Source organism: Buceros rhinoceros, unplaced genomic scaffold, assembly GCF_000710305.1.
Source record: "Buceros rhinoceros silvestris isolate BGI_N320 unplaced genomic scaffold, ASM71030v1 scaffold21557, whole genome shotgun sequence".
In the NCBI taxonomy this organism is placed as follows: domain Eukaryota; kingdom Metazoa; phylum Chordata; class Aves; order Bucerotiformes; family Bucerotidae; genus Buceros; species Buceros rhinoceros.
Genome location: NW_010421886.1, coordinates 26828 through 42187, shown reverse-complemented (window position 1 = coordinate 42187; position 15360 = coordinate 26828). Strand labels below are relative to the sequence as shown.

At 53.7% G+C, this 15360-nt stretch overlaps 1 protein-coding gene across 1 annotated transcript; it reads right to left on the bottom strand.

Moving 5' to 3' along the window:
• Positions 1-5414: 5414 nt before the first annotated feature.
• On the bottom strand, positions 5415-11123 carry CD8A (CD8a molecule). The gene is made up of 6 exons (XM_010139860.1): positions 11078-11123; positions 10150-10506; positions 9472-9561; positions 8838-8945; positions 7351-7381; positions 5415-5469 (listed from the first exon to the last, which is right to left on the bottom strand). Exons 1-6 carry the CDS (start codon positions 11121-11123, stop codon positions 5415-5417), a joined length of 687 nt encoding a protein of 228 aa, XP_010138162.1.
• Positions 11124-15360: the final 4237 nt, after the last annotated feature.

Here is a 15360-nt window from a genome sequence, read left to right as displayed (position 1 = left end):
CCACATGGAGTATTAACTTCATTAGGTTGGTTGTCTTTAGCCCATCAGTTTCTGAGGGTTTTGAGCTACTCCCCCATTAGTTCTGAGCAGCTTCACACAGAGGTAACCATCAGCCTCTGAATAAATGTATTCCTTCCTCTTCTCTTTGAAAGTCATCCCACAGCTCCGACTCTTGCTTACTTCTTACCAAGTGGCAACAGCTGCCGGCCTTCGCCCTGCACCCAGTGCAGTCGTCTCACGGGGTGACCTGGGACCTCCTCTGCGCGCTGTTAGCAGAAGGCAGTAGATCCGTAGAGCCTGTCCAGCGACAGCCTCAAGCTGCTGCTCCAGACCCAGCTCAGCCCGTCCTCCTCCTTTTTCACAGCGCGAGCATTAGTCCAGGCTTCTTGCCCAGACATTGCTGCTCAGCCACAAACTCAGCGTGCTCTGAACTTGCTCAGTTTGCTAGAGGTGTCTACGCACCGTCTTGCTCGGCGCCGTGTTAGTCCCTCACCTCTGCGGCAGGGCTGGAGCTGCCCTTGGCTCCTTCCCTTCTCGCTGCTGCACTGATGGTCCCATCTGGTTACGAAGGCTTTGGTGCAAAAGCTGTGGTTGGGTTTTTGCCTTCAGTCAGTAGGGGGTGCAGAGGTAAACGTCTGGTGGAGAAAGTCCAGGTCTTGTGAAGCTCATTAAAAAGAACATTGTTCCTCAGCTCTGCCTGTAAATGGGAAACTCTCCGGCCCTTCTTGAGCTCTGGGGTTAGGTGGGAGATGCGGAGCTGGCTACGGCTGACCTCAGCTGGCAGGCGAAGCAAGGAGGAGCTGGTGAAGGAACCTCAGGCTTGCTTTGGAGAGCTATGTGTGTCACCGCCTCTGCTGGAGGGTCCCCTGGTGAAGTCGGTCTGGTGGTTTACAGCAAACTCCTGATGGATGTGTCTGCCTGTGAGCTGTATTTCCCCTGAAACTCGGGGCAGGGACTGAAGACGAGAACGTGCTTATTCTGGTGCACACCCCAAGCTGCCGCCTCTTGGTCCCTCAGCCCCCCAACCTCTGGCTGTGCAGCAGGCGCTGAATCCCAGCAGCTCAGTCCAGTGTCATCGGTGTCTTTCGAAAACACAGTTAAACTCCAGCGGTTCACAAATAGAAAAGCTCACGGAGGAAGAGGCAGATGAACCATTTTCCCCCTGGTTATGGTGGGACAGAGGGCAGTCCCACCACGTGAGCAGGTACTCGTGGTATCTCCCAGAAGCTCTGCAGGTGGCGAGTTGGATGTGCTTCTAAAAGCACCGGTTTGTGCTAACTCACGGGGTCTGTTGCAGCGGTACAGAGTGTTACTATTTCTGTGACGACTGGGTGCTACACCCCTTTGGTCGTCTAAGAACACAATCAGAGACCGCGGAGATCCTTATTTAAAGAGATTCAAAGACACAAAGATGAGGAAGTGAAGGTGACACCTGGCTGATAGCGAGTAAGAAGCTGAAAGCTGCTAATAGAGTTCAGAGAACAGTCGTGTATTTTGAAGGCCTTAAGTTGCGCCAGGGGAGATCTAGATTAGCTACGAGGAAGAATTTCTTTCCAGAGAGGGTTGTGCAGCTTTGGCCCAGGCTGCCCAGGGAGGTGGTGGAGTCCCCACCGCTGGAGGGTTTCACAGCCTTGTGGGTGTGGTGCTGAGGGACATGGTTTAGGGACCCTGGCAGTGCAGGGGGAACGGCTGGACTCAATGATCTTAACGGTCTCTTCCAACCAGATGATTCTGTGATTACAGCTGGTAAGAAGCCATCTTCTCACGGCTTACAGCTGGGCTGATGCTTTCCAGAAACTGGCAGGCAGGAGGATTTGTAATGTGTCTGTTGACTGGGCTTTTTTTTATGAGAAATGTCCCCTCTAAGGGGGGGACCGTGCTGTGCAGACAGCAGCATTGCCATCAAAGTCCTTTCCTGGGAGTGCTCAAACTGCTGGGACCTTGCTCCGCTCATGGTTTATGAACAAAGTCTCTGATTACCTTCAAAGATGAGTTTTCCTCTTTGGTTTCTCATAAGGTACCTGGTTTTGGAACCAGAGCTTGCACCAGTAGATACGAGCTGCCGCAGGCAGTGGAGTGACGGTCAGTGTTGATCCGGGTGTGTGATCCCTGGCTGCACGCTGCCTCCTGAGGGTTCTGCTGAGCAGGACAGACCCCGGGGCCCTACAGGAGCTGTGGCCCGCAGAGTGCTGGGGGGAGGTTCAGCACCAATCCCACAGAATCACAGAATCACCTGGCTGGAAGAGACCTTTCAGATCATCGAGTCCAGCCGTTCCCCCTGCAGTGTCAGGGTCCCTAAACCATGTCCCTCAGCACCACACCCACACGGCTGGGAAACCCTCCAGGGGTGGGGACTCCACCACCTCCCTAGGCAGCCTGGGCCAAGGCTTAATGACCCTCTCTGGAAAGAAATTTTTCATGATATGGTCAGTCTAGGTCTCCCTTGGTGCAACTTAAGGCCATTTCCTCTTGTCCTGTCACTTGTCGCATGGGAGAAGAGACCGACCCCTGTAGAGGGAGGCAGGAGGCACCCCAAAGCCTCCTGACTTAGACATGGGGGTGAAGAGGTCAGGGATGTTCTGTGGTTCTGCACCAGAGGTCAAAGATTGGCGGCCCCCCTCTGCAGCGGATTCGGTGCGGTGCTCGGAGGGTGATTGCAGCTGTGGGGGCTGTAAGTTTTGTCTAGATGCTGATTTCCTGCGCAGATGAAGACTACGAAAAGAAACCAACCCCAAACCCCGCCACATGCTGCTCCACCACCTTCCTCTGCGGTGTCGGGGGGGCTTGGCTGCGCAGACCTCGCTGCAGGGCGGGGGTCTGGCTGCACGCCGTGCCCTTGGCACCAGCAGCTGGCAGTGCCCCAGGGCAGGAGTTCCGCATTGCCCGGGTGTGATCCTGCTCTCCTTACCCCGCGTGAGGATGCCCTGTGGTTCCTGTAGTGAGGAACTCGCTGTGTGTGCGCTCATCTCACTGAAATGCCTTTTGATTTCAAATGCCCCTGTCCCGTTTGTCCCTGCAGGACGGACCTCTGCAGCTCTCACAGCGGCAGAACCAGCAATAGATACTGAACCTCTGCATCACGACACGATGAGGTCACTTGAACAAAGAGCAGAGCTTAACAGGGAGAGAAATGCAGGAGCCCGCCTCTGCCAGGCTGTCTGGGCAATGTTGTATTTAATATCGGTGTGTGTCACACGCCACGTGCAGGTGCTGCGCTGGAGAAAATGCATTTTCAGGAAAGTGCTTCCCATGCAAAGTGTGTGGCCTTTTGCGGGGAGGCACCAGCAGCTGCTGCAGCCGGATCATTTGTTCCACCTTCCTTCTGCAGAAGCGTTTAAACGAGCTGGGGTGGGAGGGGAAGGAGATGTGGAAGCGTGGAGACACGCTGCTGAAAGAGGCTTTAGGTTTGGGGGTTAGTTCCAGCTGCGGAGGAGCGTTGCCCGACCCCCCTGGGAGGCAGGAACGTGGCATGATGTAGAGCAAGGCTCTAGTGGAATGTGGAGACCCAGGACAAGACTGTTGGGAGCAGTGAGAAGGAGCTGCGGGACCGGGGAGGCAGTTCCTACTTCTTGTAAACTGTCCTGCAGAAGTGCTGGTGACTTTGTGAGTTAAAACCTTTAGCTCGAACTGAGTCCACCACAGACTCGGGGACAAGCTGATAATGAAACTGGTGCTCAGGAGGGAGAGAAAAGGCACGAGGTTTTGATTGTGTGGTTAGAGCTGGCTGCAGGCTGAGAGCAGAGCGATGTAGATACCAGTGACATGTTGCGGTGGGGCCGAAGGTTGGACCTGGTCTGCCTCGAGACGGGTCGCTGAGGAGATGTGCTCCACGCTGTTGTCAAAATGCCGCTGCCCGTCGGTGAGGAGGCTGCCTGCGCTGGGGCAGGGTCTGGCCCCGCAGGTGTGGGGAGACCCTCGCTTCCCTCCAGCTCTGCACCTGGGCTCTGAACGAGGTCACCTGCAAGAGCCTGAACGTGTCTTGGTGCTTCTTAGTGTCTGGGAAGTCACGGATGTGGCAATGCTAAGGCTCTTCTGTTGAGGTGTTATTGACAGCGTGTGCAGGTACATGTCGTCGTCATCAGGATCTGCCGGTGGTTGTTTAGACACACTCATCTAGTCCCTCTTTATTTTTTTATTAAGTATTTAAAAAACCTGTTTGGAACAACTTTGTTTCTCTCTGAATTTCTCTCTTTCCCAGCTTTTTTTGCAGAGGAGGGACTAGCAAATGGTTTCTTTCAGCCTTTTTTTCCTTCCAGGTTTTTTATCAGCCCCTTGGCAAGAATGTCTGAGCACCTCCAGAGCCGTCTTTATCTCACCCTCCTCCACAGCACCTCCCTGGCACGGGGGAGTGTTACGGGGCCCCTCTTGCGAGTCCCTGGGAAGGCACTTTCAGATAATTTTAGGCTGTGGTAAGCTGTAGCTGAACTCTGGCAACCTAAAGGTCAGGCTGGAATATAAATTGCAGGCTTTTCCCCCACCCAAGACTTCCTCACACACTCATTTACTGTCTCCACGAAGTATTTTAGCTTTCCTGAGGCTGGGAACTGAAGAAAGAAAGAAAGGAACGTCACTGAGTCTGACTAGAATCTTTATTTTTCTCTCAGTTCTTGGTTTGCGACTGTAGTAAGGAAATATTGACATCAAATACAGAGCTGAAAAACCAGAGCTCAGGGGAGTCAATCCACACGTCCCAGGTCCGTGTGCTGAAAGTCCTGCTTAACCAAAGCGAGTGAGTGACAAAGCCTTTTTTTTTGCCACCCAACCATTTCTTCCAGAAAGAAAGAAAATCCCACCGTCCTTGGTAAAGGCAAAGCTCCTGCTGCACTCGGTGGACGTGGGGCTAGCAGCAGCTCAGGGATGGCAAGAGGAAAACGGCAGATCTTAGCGCCCAGGACTGTAAAAACCTAAAGAGTAAGGCCCTTTAATCCATATTTACCTTCTCGGCGCAGCCTTGTGTTACCTTAGATGAAACACTCAGACTCCCAGGAGAAACGTGGCAGCACGAGCAGAGGCTGTGTGGAGTGGGGGCGTTTATTCTAAGTGATTTTGTAGCAGATTCAAAGTTTGGCTGCATTTTAGAGAGAGGCATCACATGCCCTTGTTCCAGCTAGTACCCTTGTTTCTCGTCAGCTTACCCCCGACACGTGTCAGCACCGGGACTGACCACTTTCTCTCGCCTGGAGCGCAGAGCTCCGTCGCTGGGAGCAGAGATGGCACTCGGCCTCGGGAATTAATCTGAAATCATCAGGATTTGGGAGGAGCTGTGCAGCCCACAGAAGAAGTCCTGCTTGCTGTCCGTGTGTCTGCTCCAGCTGGTCTCTCCGATTTGTCGGGGTGGGAGCGGTGGGAGCTTTAGAGAGGATGAAGGTGATGGTCCTACGCGGTGACAGCTCCCAAGGCTGTCCAGAAGGTGCTTACATATGTCGGGTTGGCATGCTGGGTTTCGCCTTGGGCTTCTCATTCGCAGGTCTGGGGAGAAAAGAGGTTTTGATTTACTTTGATGTGACAGGAACGAGAAGGCCATTAACGGGTGGCTGCTTCCAGTGCTTGTTCAGCCTGTCTGCAGCCAGGGACCTGCCAGAGCAGGCTGCAAAGTGTTCCCACACCCTCGCTGTGCTGGTGAGGGATCTGCCAATGCTTCATCCAGGGACAACCAACAGAAGGACTTTCTTAAGCTTCAATTAAAAAAAAAAAAGGGAGACACACACACAGACTCTTTTTGCTCTTTTTGTGATTTTCCTCTGACTTCTGCACACTCCTGCCCTCTCATCAAGCCTCTCTCCACACTCAGAAATGAAGGAAGGAAGAGGAGCTCGGGGATTTTTTGGAGCTGGGAATCACTTTTGGAGCTGTTATCAATTCACAGGCACTTTTTTGTGTTGCAAACCAGTTCCCTGCAGAGCGGTGTAAAAGGAGGCTTTCGAGCAGCCAGCCTGCTCCCAAAATCAGAGGAACTCCTGGCCTCCAGCAAGCCATGGTTTTATGCTGATGTAACGACTCGCAGGTTTGGCACTGTTTGCACTGAAGGTTAATTTGTGGTGGAAAACGAATCCTTCAGCTGCCAGCAAGAACCCCAGGCCAGCTCCTGAGGCCTCTTCATTTGAGCGACTGCGCTCTGAACTTCCACAGAACCTCATTTCGGTGAGCAGAACCGCTCCGAGCAGCAGGGAGTTCCTCTCTAAATAAAAGCTTAAATTGCTAGAACTAGAGCTGCCGGAGGAAAGCTGTCCTTGGGGAGAAGGTTTCCCCGAGGCACTCGCGACCCAGCCGGGGCGGCCGTGCAGAATGGAAGAGCTCTGTGGTGCATTTTTCCCCGGCGGGGCAGAACAGGGCTGGCAACAGGGGCTGAGATAAGCGAGGAATGCAGCACCGTCCTAACGGGGCTGCGAGAAGAGCTCTTCGCTATCGCGTTCCCTTGGAAAGGCAGGCGAGGATCAAGAGAGCGCGGACAGAATAAACATCAGTCATAGAAGTGAGAGGCTTTTTCAGAGAGGTTAAAGAAAATGCAGGTCTGCGGGTGCAACTGTGTTCTGATATGTATGGCAGCAGGTTGCACCCCAAGGAGAAGTCGCTCAGTGCCGCAGACCCGCGGTCACTCAGCACCTCACCCTTAAACCTGGAGTTATCCAGGCAGTATTAGATTCCAGACTGTTCCAGCAGGGGTTTTCCTGGTGACAGAGGGAGATGGGCGGGTTGGGGAGGCAGGAAGGAAAGCGTGAAAAAGGGGATTCCTGTCTGCCCTAGGAAACAGGTCAGCTCTGAAGCCCTCCCCCTCCCCACTGCTGTTCCTCAGGAAGGTCCCCCAAGGCTGCACGAGCCTCTCTGCTGCTGTCACTTAGTGCCTGCTGGGGAAGGAGAGGCAGAAAGCCGGGCTGTGTTGGTCCAGGATTGTGCAGGGGGGATTTGGGTTGCATGAGCTTGCATCTAGTCCATGAGCACGGCCTGCAGGCCCAGTGATGAAATCACCTGCACACGGGGAGGGGAGGGGGCGAAACGCGGTCCCCCCCGGCTCCGGTTGGAGCAGCGCGCTGGAAGCCCTTGCTAGTTGTAAGCAGGGGGTGATGTGCAAAGTCCTCAGGCTGCTGCAAGCCCCTCCTGTCTTTCCGTGGAGCATCTCCTGCAGTGGCAGTGCGCAGGGATTCGGGTTACTTCATATGGAGAAAACAAACCCAGGAGAAGAGCATCTTCTCTCTCTTTTTCGGCCTTAATTCATCACACAGTCCCCTCCCACCCACCATATATCAGACGAGGAATTTTTATGTCGCTTTTTGGCACCTGCCTGCTTTATCGCCTGAGGCCGAGATGCTGTGGAGTTTGAGAGAAACCCGTCAGCCCCCATCACTCACTCACCTTTTACATCTGCATCTTCGTGTTCTGGCTCCTAAAATAAAAAAAGAAAACAGTTCAGTTGGCAGACGCCAAGCCGCAGCTCAGCACAGAAGCGCTGCAGGGAGGTAGGGCTGGCGTGCCCCAGGCGAGCGGCAGAAAAACCACACTTATTTTTGAGGAAAGCCACGCAAGGGAGCGGTGCCGCAGCTCGTTTCCCCACAGTCTGTGTTAAGGCTGTTCATGAATTAAATTTTCACGCCAGTAGCTGTAGCAGGGTCGGCCAGGGAGCTCCAATGGTGAAGGGTGCGTGTTGCCACCTCGGTGACCTTGGCATGTTGCTGAAAATCCCCTGGCAGCAGTTAATTTCTGCAGTGGGTGAGGGGCAGTGATGCTGCAACCAAGGCGAGCGATGCTCTTCCCTTCTTAGCATCTCTGCCGTCGCTTTGGGATGTGTTCGGCAAAACGCAGTGTCCAGCCGTGAGAATCTGCCCCCGAGGGCTCACGCTGCCGGCTGCAGAAATTAATCGCAGCTAATGGCTTCTCACTGATGATCCACAGCAGCAGCGAGAGTCAGGGATAACTCCTTGAGTGGAGAGGGGGTCAATGACGTTGGGGTCACTGGGGAACCCATGGAGGGCTCCTGGTGACTTCAGAGGGAGCTTGGACCAGCTCTGGGTGCTCTGCTGCCTCCCCACCCCCTCAAGAAGAACGATTTCCCGTGAAGCTCATCCACGGTTTTTCCTGTGTGCCTTCCTGTCGCTGCAGACGGGGGTGATTAGGATTTTTCAGGGCTGAAGGACGCTGAAAAATTGTCCTTCTCTTAGCTGGGTCAGCTGGTAAATCCACCTCGCGTCAGCCCCGGGCTGCGGGGTCAGCCAGGACCTTGGTGGGTTAATTCCGCAGCAAAATATGTTGGTGTTCTGGCAAACGAGCTGAGCAGCTCTAACGAGACCGCTGTGACTTCTGAGGTATCAGAAAGTGAAACCCGCTTCAGCGGGTGGTACATGGATTTAGACACATTTGCACTCGCTGCTTGCCAAGGGGAACGTGGAGATGTTTTAAACCCGAAATCTGCCCACGGCACCGCTGCCTGCCCAGACGTGTTAGGGTAGCGCTTTCAGAGGGGCAGCCTCTGACCTGGCTAATGAAGCTGCTCGTTTGGTTGCAGCTCAAGCATCAAATTGATGCTCGACATCGAATTTGTGAGCCCCTTTTTACGCCCGATACACCGATTTAAGGATGGTGAAAGGACCAGCTGAAGAGCCAATACTGTTTGATAAATCTATTTTTCTTCCTTGCACTGTAGAAATTGGTAATTATTTCTCAGGCTAAGCCTGGTGAGAAGGACAATGAAGATTGTTTTAACAGCGGTCCTTCTCTGGGGTGGGCTGCGTTCTGGTTAGCGGGTGTCTGTGGAAAGGGGACAGTGTGAAGATCCTTTCCCCTGAAGACAGGGCTGAGGTCTGGGGCTACAGGAATCTCTACTGGGGGGTACGGGTGAGTCTTACGTTGGCAGAGCAGGACGGTGATGACCAGGGCAATGAGGAGCAGGAGGCAGGCGCCCGTCAAGGGAATCCAAATGAAGATGTCACAGAAGAAGTCCCACTTGTTGGTCTCTGCAGGAAGGGAGAAGAGGAAAGGTCTACCAGGTGCTCATGGCTGGTGTTACAGCCAGCTCTGGTGGAGCCAAGGGACCTGCCTGGCATTCAGCAAGGCTGGTGGTGAAGCAGAGGTCTTCCCCTGGCCCACCAGCAATGTCCACAAGAGCAGCGCAGGCCTTTGTTAGTGCTGCTGCTTCCTGCAGTTTCCAGGGAAGCTGAGGGAGGAGGACAAGAAGTTTTCTGATGTCCCCTGCCAAGGCTACAACCAGCCCCAGCCCCCAAGGCTTTACCCTCCCTCCACCTCTTCCTAGTGTGTTCAGTCATGAGACAAGCTCGTGCTTTCTGCATCATCCTCAGCCTTTCCTACACAGGATGAAGCTCCGGAGTTTAACCCCTCCAGCTGCGTGTTCCCAGTGACCCCACTCTGATGAAGCTCTAGGGATGTTCACTCTCCCCCATCCCAGAGTGCCTGCGGGATCACCCTCGGTGTCAGCGGACCAGAGACCAGCTCCTCCCCGCTCCCTCCCTGCAGCTGGGCTACCTGAATCCGGGGTCTTCAGGCAGGTGTAGTTTTTGGTGGTGCCATGCTGGGTGGTGGGTTCTGCTGTGGTGGGTGCTGCTGTGGTGGTGACTGTAAGAGAAAGTGGATGAATACAGCATACAGGGAAATCCAAGAAAACGATCTCTCCTGCCCTTCTGCTCTCCCACCCCAGCCAGGGCATGGCTGCTCCTGTGGCCAGCACGGGGCTCAGGTCTGGGGGGACTTCACAGAGCCCATCTGGGATGGTGACTGCGCCCAGGAGGGTCTCCCAAGGCCCAGTAAGAAGCTGCAGGCTCCTTATTTCTTGCTTTCTGCCACCATCCTCCAAAAGCCTCAGGACCCTGAGGCTGGTCGGACTTCAGGGACCTGTGTGAGGTGAGGAGAGTGGTGGCAGCCTTTGCTTCAGTCTTGTCCCTTCAGAGCCGTGAATGGGACGGAGAAGGGGTGGGGAGCTGATGCTGGGTCTGCTCAACCATCTTTGCCTTTGAGCAGGAGCGATACCACGAGAAACAACAGCAAGCAGGGAGCCTCTGGCAGGAGGAGTGGGGAGTTGGACACGAGATGCCCTGGGCAAACAAGCAGGGGAAATGGGCTTGTGGGGAAGACAACTGATCGGAAAAGGATGGAGCGGGAGGTACTGTGCAGAGGTAAGCGAGGTTAGGTGGAGGTGTTGCTGACCTGGCAAGAAGGCGGGCTGGCCAGAGCTGAAGTGCAGCATTTGGTTTTTGTTCAAGACGCAGAAATACTTCCCCTCATCCTGTGCCTTGAAAGACTTCACCACCAGCTGGTAGCTTGTTCCATGTTTCCTCACCTCAAAACGTGCCTGCTCATTTTGCTGGAAGGTGGCCTTGGACATGGAACTGATGAAGACGATGAAGTGAAGGGCCCCATCCTTGTCCTGGCGGATCCAGGATACGCCATAGTCCTTCTCGGCGCCCCCACACTCCAGCTCCAGCTGCTTTCCCATCTGGGGGTGAGTGCTGCCACGAAACCCGACCTTCATCTGGTACCTCGTGCCGTGGATCCCAGGGCAGCCTGCGGGAGAGAAATCCTTGTGAGAAGTGCTCGGGAAGAGCCCCGTCCCCGCCGGGCAAACCCTGCTCCCTGTGCACGGGGTGTGAGTGAGGTCCAAGAGGAGGACCGTGCTGTCTGGGTGACTTGGAGGTTTTCCTGTAGTCCGTGCTGGGATTGTGCACGGAGGGTGCTCAGCAATGAGCCACCCGGGCTTTAAAGATGGGAGCTGCCCCTCAGAAACACCCTCCAGCTGCCTTCGCAGGGAGATCGCCCCTTCCCAGCTCATCCGAAGTGACTCCCTAAAAACACCGACTGCCCCTTTTTCTCCTTGCCCCTCTCCTCCAGCGCCACTTCTCTGGCTGGGCTCCCTTTGCGGTGCTCCCGGTGCTGCTGCCGCCCCTCTGACTGCCCTGTGCTGGCTGAGGTGGGGCCGCCTCTGCCTCCACCGTTACTGAGCAAACCTCAAAGTCAGCCCTTCTGGTTTGCTTTTTATCTCCCCTTTAAGTATTTAGCCCAATTTCTTGGGTGCAGTGGCAGGGGTTTTCTGGCCCCTGCCAGTGAGGAAGATGACCAGCCCGGTGTCCATACTCACAGAGCCCCAGAGTGAGCAGGAGAAGCAGTGCAGGAGACCTGGCCATCTTCTCCTAGGGGTGGCTGTCCTCGGAGGTGGCGTTGCGGGGCAGACGTGATCTTTCTCGTTTGACTTGGGAGGCTGCATCGCTCTCTGGAGAGGATGTGATGTCACCAGGACCCTCGTGGGTAAAGAGGTGATGTTCGGCATCTGTGGCAAAAGGAAAGAAAAGAAACACATTTTTGAGAAATTCATTTCTAATCCAGAATTTGGGCTCATTTATTGCTGCCTCTTCTTAACGGTGTCTCGAGGGTTTTGTCTCGGTGACCCCCCTAGAGATTCGGAGGGATGATGCTCGTGCCTGAGGTAGGATGAGCCACCGCAGCCTGCTGTCCCCCCGCCGCCTGGGGCTTGCCAGCAGCTCCAGCTCCACAGAGGTGCCATGCTCTGGCTGCAGGCCCCAGGGTGTGTTTCCTGGCAGGGATTCTGCTGCCTTCCCTCGCGGGTGCTCGAGGGGTCTCGTGCGGACGGCAGCGCTCGCTGTTTTTTTAGGACCCAGCAAGCGAGGCGCGGGTGTTTCAGGGCATACCTCCCTCTGCACTGTTTGTCTTCAGGCACGTGTGCCGCTGACACGCCGCCAGGTTCCTCAGGTTCCTCAGGTGCTCAGCTGCTCTCTTTGCAAAAGCTGCTTTGTGCAAGGCAGGTGGTCTGTGAAACCCACCGAGAAAGCCCCATGCCTCCAGGTTTGTAGGGGTTTTTTTGTTTGTTTTTAACATCTTGTGTTTTTTTTCCTCTAACCACAGGGGCTTCCGCTCTGCCAAAAAAAACCCTTGTGAGCTTCAGCAGAGGGGGCCCTTGCTGCTGCCTCCAGGTGACCACTGGTACACGAGTACGGGAGGCGCTTCCTGGAGCTTTGCACATGCCACAGCAACAGTCTCACCTGACTGCGAGGTGGTGGGCTGGGGAACTACTCAGTTCATTGGCTGGAGCTTCCCAGCTGTCCTGAGGATGATTTTTTCTGGGCAACGTGCTTTCCTCCTGCTCCTTTGCCACGTTTCTCCTGGCTGTGCCAGAGACCGGGTGCTGCTGACTTTGATGCCTTCGCAGCCGTGGCTGCAGCTTAGAGAGGGGTTATGGTTCACGTCACTGGGCATCACAGCGTGCTGGTGAGTGAGGAAAGCTGCCCTGAGGCCTGCTGAGATGTGCAAAATTCATACTTCTAGGAGGCTGTGAGACTTGTGATGTCTTCCTGAAATAAAGCCGATTTTGGCAAAACAAAGAGAAAACAGGTTTTGTTAAACACCATTCCAAGGACCTGGATCTCAACATCCCATCCAGCAAACGTGAACATCAGGCTTGAGGTCGAGTCACCTCTTTGCACTCCAGCCATCCCCAGATGAGAGATGAAGTGACGCTACTTGTGTAGGCTCCTTCTGGTGTCAGTGAGCAGTTTCTTCTTCTTCTCCCGAGTAGAATCCATCCTCCCTTTACACTGGGATAAGCTGTTCTTGGGAAGCACCTGTCTTCACGGGCCGATGGAGGAACGTAGACAAGGAACTCAAACTATGGCCTTACCCTGTAGATGACTACAGTGAGTCCAGTGTTTTCTGCGATGCCAAAGTGCACTGGTTCTGCCATCCACCAGGGTTGTTGCGTGAGTGCCCCCTGCTTCCATCACTGTAACAACTCAGTGACAGAAAAGGACATTTCACAAGCGTTTTCAGAAGCACGTCCCTCCCAAGACCAAAGTAGGCGAATTCCTGATTCCCACTTTTCAGTGTGGTTCCGGTGGAAGTGAAAGTGCTGCTAACTAAGGCTGGATCACCTCTTTGTCAGGACCAGGCTGCCAGTCTGCTGTAGAGTGTGGATGCTTAACTACAGCACCTAGTGCTTGTCCTCAGAGGTGTGGTGATGGATGAACTGGGAGAACCTCTTCAGTTAAAGGATTGTCCAGGAAGGGCTATTGCTTTTCTTAATGGGGACATCTTTACCTCTCTCTTGTCCCTGGTTAATGGTAAATTTTATTCTGTATGAGTCTGGGGTATCAAAGTGGAGCTGGGTACCCCAGCCTGGGTACCAAACTCCTCTCCTGGGTGTAGAGGTGCCCTTGACCTGGTCCTCATGGCTCAAGGGTCGAGCTGGTTTCCATGCAAGGCCTCCATTTCTTTTGTCACGTTCAGACCCTGTGTCACAGGGTTCAGAATTCAGCCTGAGTTCAGAATTCTCCTTCTTCTCTTCATACTCTAACTTGCCGAAACGCTTTGCAACTCCTCGCTACACAAAGGTGCCACAGCCCCTGTCTCTTCTGACGCTTGCCCGTTGTGCTGGGCAAGGGCGACGTTGGGGTTGCAACGGCAATTATTTGACTACAAAAGGCTCCAGGCACAAGCAGGACTTCCAGGAAAAGCTTTGATTTAAACCCAACACTTGTATAAATGATTTAGGTCAGTTTATGTACATAGGATGACCTACTCCAAAACTGGGAGGAGTAGGTGGTTAATCCCATTAATTAAGGACTCTCTTTGACTTTAGCATGCTCTGGTTTGGCATTTTGTCCTCGGGATGATATTTTGCTGTCATTGCGGGCTGAGGACCTCAGCCAGATCAGTGAAACACCAGCATCAATAACTTCTTTAATAAATAATTTCTGTTGTCGTGCCACAGTTACGATATGAAAACTCGACCAGTTACTTCTCCAGAGCGTCATATAAGAGATGTCAGGAGACCAGATGGGTTGGTTAGACCATAGAAGGTAATTTCTTTTCTCTCCCAAACCTTCCAGTGAGTTTCATTTTACTTGTAGCTGAGGTTGCGGTGCTGTGTTTGCTGGTCAACTGCAACCTGAAGCTGCTTGTGACCGAGGTTTATCTTTGCACACTGAGGCCAGCCTAGGTCTGTATTTAATTAACATCAAACAACTGAGCAGAAGGAGACAGCAGCAAGGAGAGAAGAGACAGTGCAATGCAGGGAAACGACAGACTAACAGGGGTCCACCACTTTTGAACAGGGCTTTGAGTTTGGGATTAATTTTCTGTGTCCTGGCTCACAACCACTGAACAGAGCTATGGGGAATGAGAGGGAGCTTGGGGCATCGGAGCTGGAGGAGGCGCTGAGGTTCGGGTAGGGTTGGTTTCTTAGTAATTTTGTGGAAGGATCTCAGTGTCCTTTTCCTAGTGGTGAGAAACTCAGCTTCTCTATTGGTAGTATCAGAGATCACACGGGTATGTCACACCGCGACAGCAGGAGCACGTCTCAGGACAGGGGAGTTATGCTGTGATGGTGGGTAGACACAGAATGAGCATCAAATGACCACGCTCCACCAGGGCCGTTGTTCTCTATCTCATCACTTTCTCTCCTCCTTCTGAAGGATGTCCCATTGCCAAGCAACGATGGAATGTTGCTGCTGACGCTGCTGCTGGATCCCTGGCAGCGATCAGTGACGGTAACTCCGGGAGCGACACCCGGTTCTGTTTGCTTCAGCATTGCTGGTTCTTCCCGTGGTGAATCTTTGAAGGATCTCTTCAATAAGGAGGAACGGAAAGTTTTGATGAAGGTTTCAAAAGTCACTCACAAATCAAACCCTTTTGTTTCAAAGAGAGGAAAAACCCAGTTGCTGAGACTAAAGCACACCACTTCTCTGGTATGAAGTGAAGCTGTGGTTTAGGACCAGATCGCTGCCCCCCTTTTCTCTGTGAAGCTGCAGCACTAGAGGGGTTTGCAGAATGTCAAGTGCAACTGTCACACAGCAGGTACTCACCATCTTTCCATTGGAGCTGCATGTTTCCAGCTCAGCGGCCAACTCTGCCCTCTCTTCTGGGTGCTCTCAGCGTAAACACCACACACCTAAAAACGCTGTGCGCATTTTAGACCACAAACGCCCCTGAGCCCCCTTCTGTCGCTGTGCAGACCTTGAACCTGATCACTGGGTTGAAGCTCCCTTCGTGCTGGTACCTCAGCTGAGAGGTGATAAAAGACGACCTGAATACGTTACAAGTTTTCCTTGCACAGGCTTCCCACACCTGCGCTCTCAATGCTGCAGAGCTCATCGGTGCAGGCATTTGGAAAATCAGCGATCTGCGACAGCATCTCCTGGGGGCTGGTGGCAATTTACTCCACCAGTGCCACAGCTGGAGCTAGCAGTGGACAGGCAGGTTTTCTGCAGCTGCAGTCTCCTAAATACCCCAGACATTCAGTGCAGAACCGCAGCAAGATTTGCTGTTTTCTCACACTGAACATAGACTTCCCTCAGGAACATCTGTAGAGCTCCAGCTGAACAGCAGTTCCCGCAGCCTTTAACTGCTGAA

Coding starts and splice junctions, on each gene's coding strand:
- CD8A (XM_010139860.1), bottom strand. CDS start 11,123: ATGGCCAGGTCTCCTGCACTGCTTCTCCTGCTCACTCTGGGGCTCT. Junction 8,946..9,471: donor CCTGAAGACCCCGGATTCAG/GTAGCCCAGCTG, acceptor CCCTTCCTGCAG/AGACCAACAAGTGGGACTTC. Junction 5,470..7,350: donor CGAAGATGCAGATGTAAAAG/GTGAGTGAGTGA, acceptor TTTTCTCCCCAG/ACCTGCGAATGAGAAGCCCA.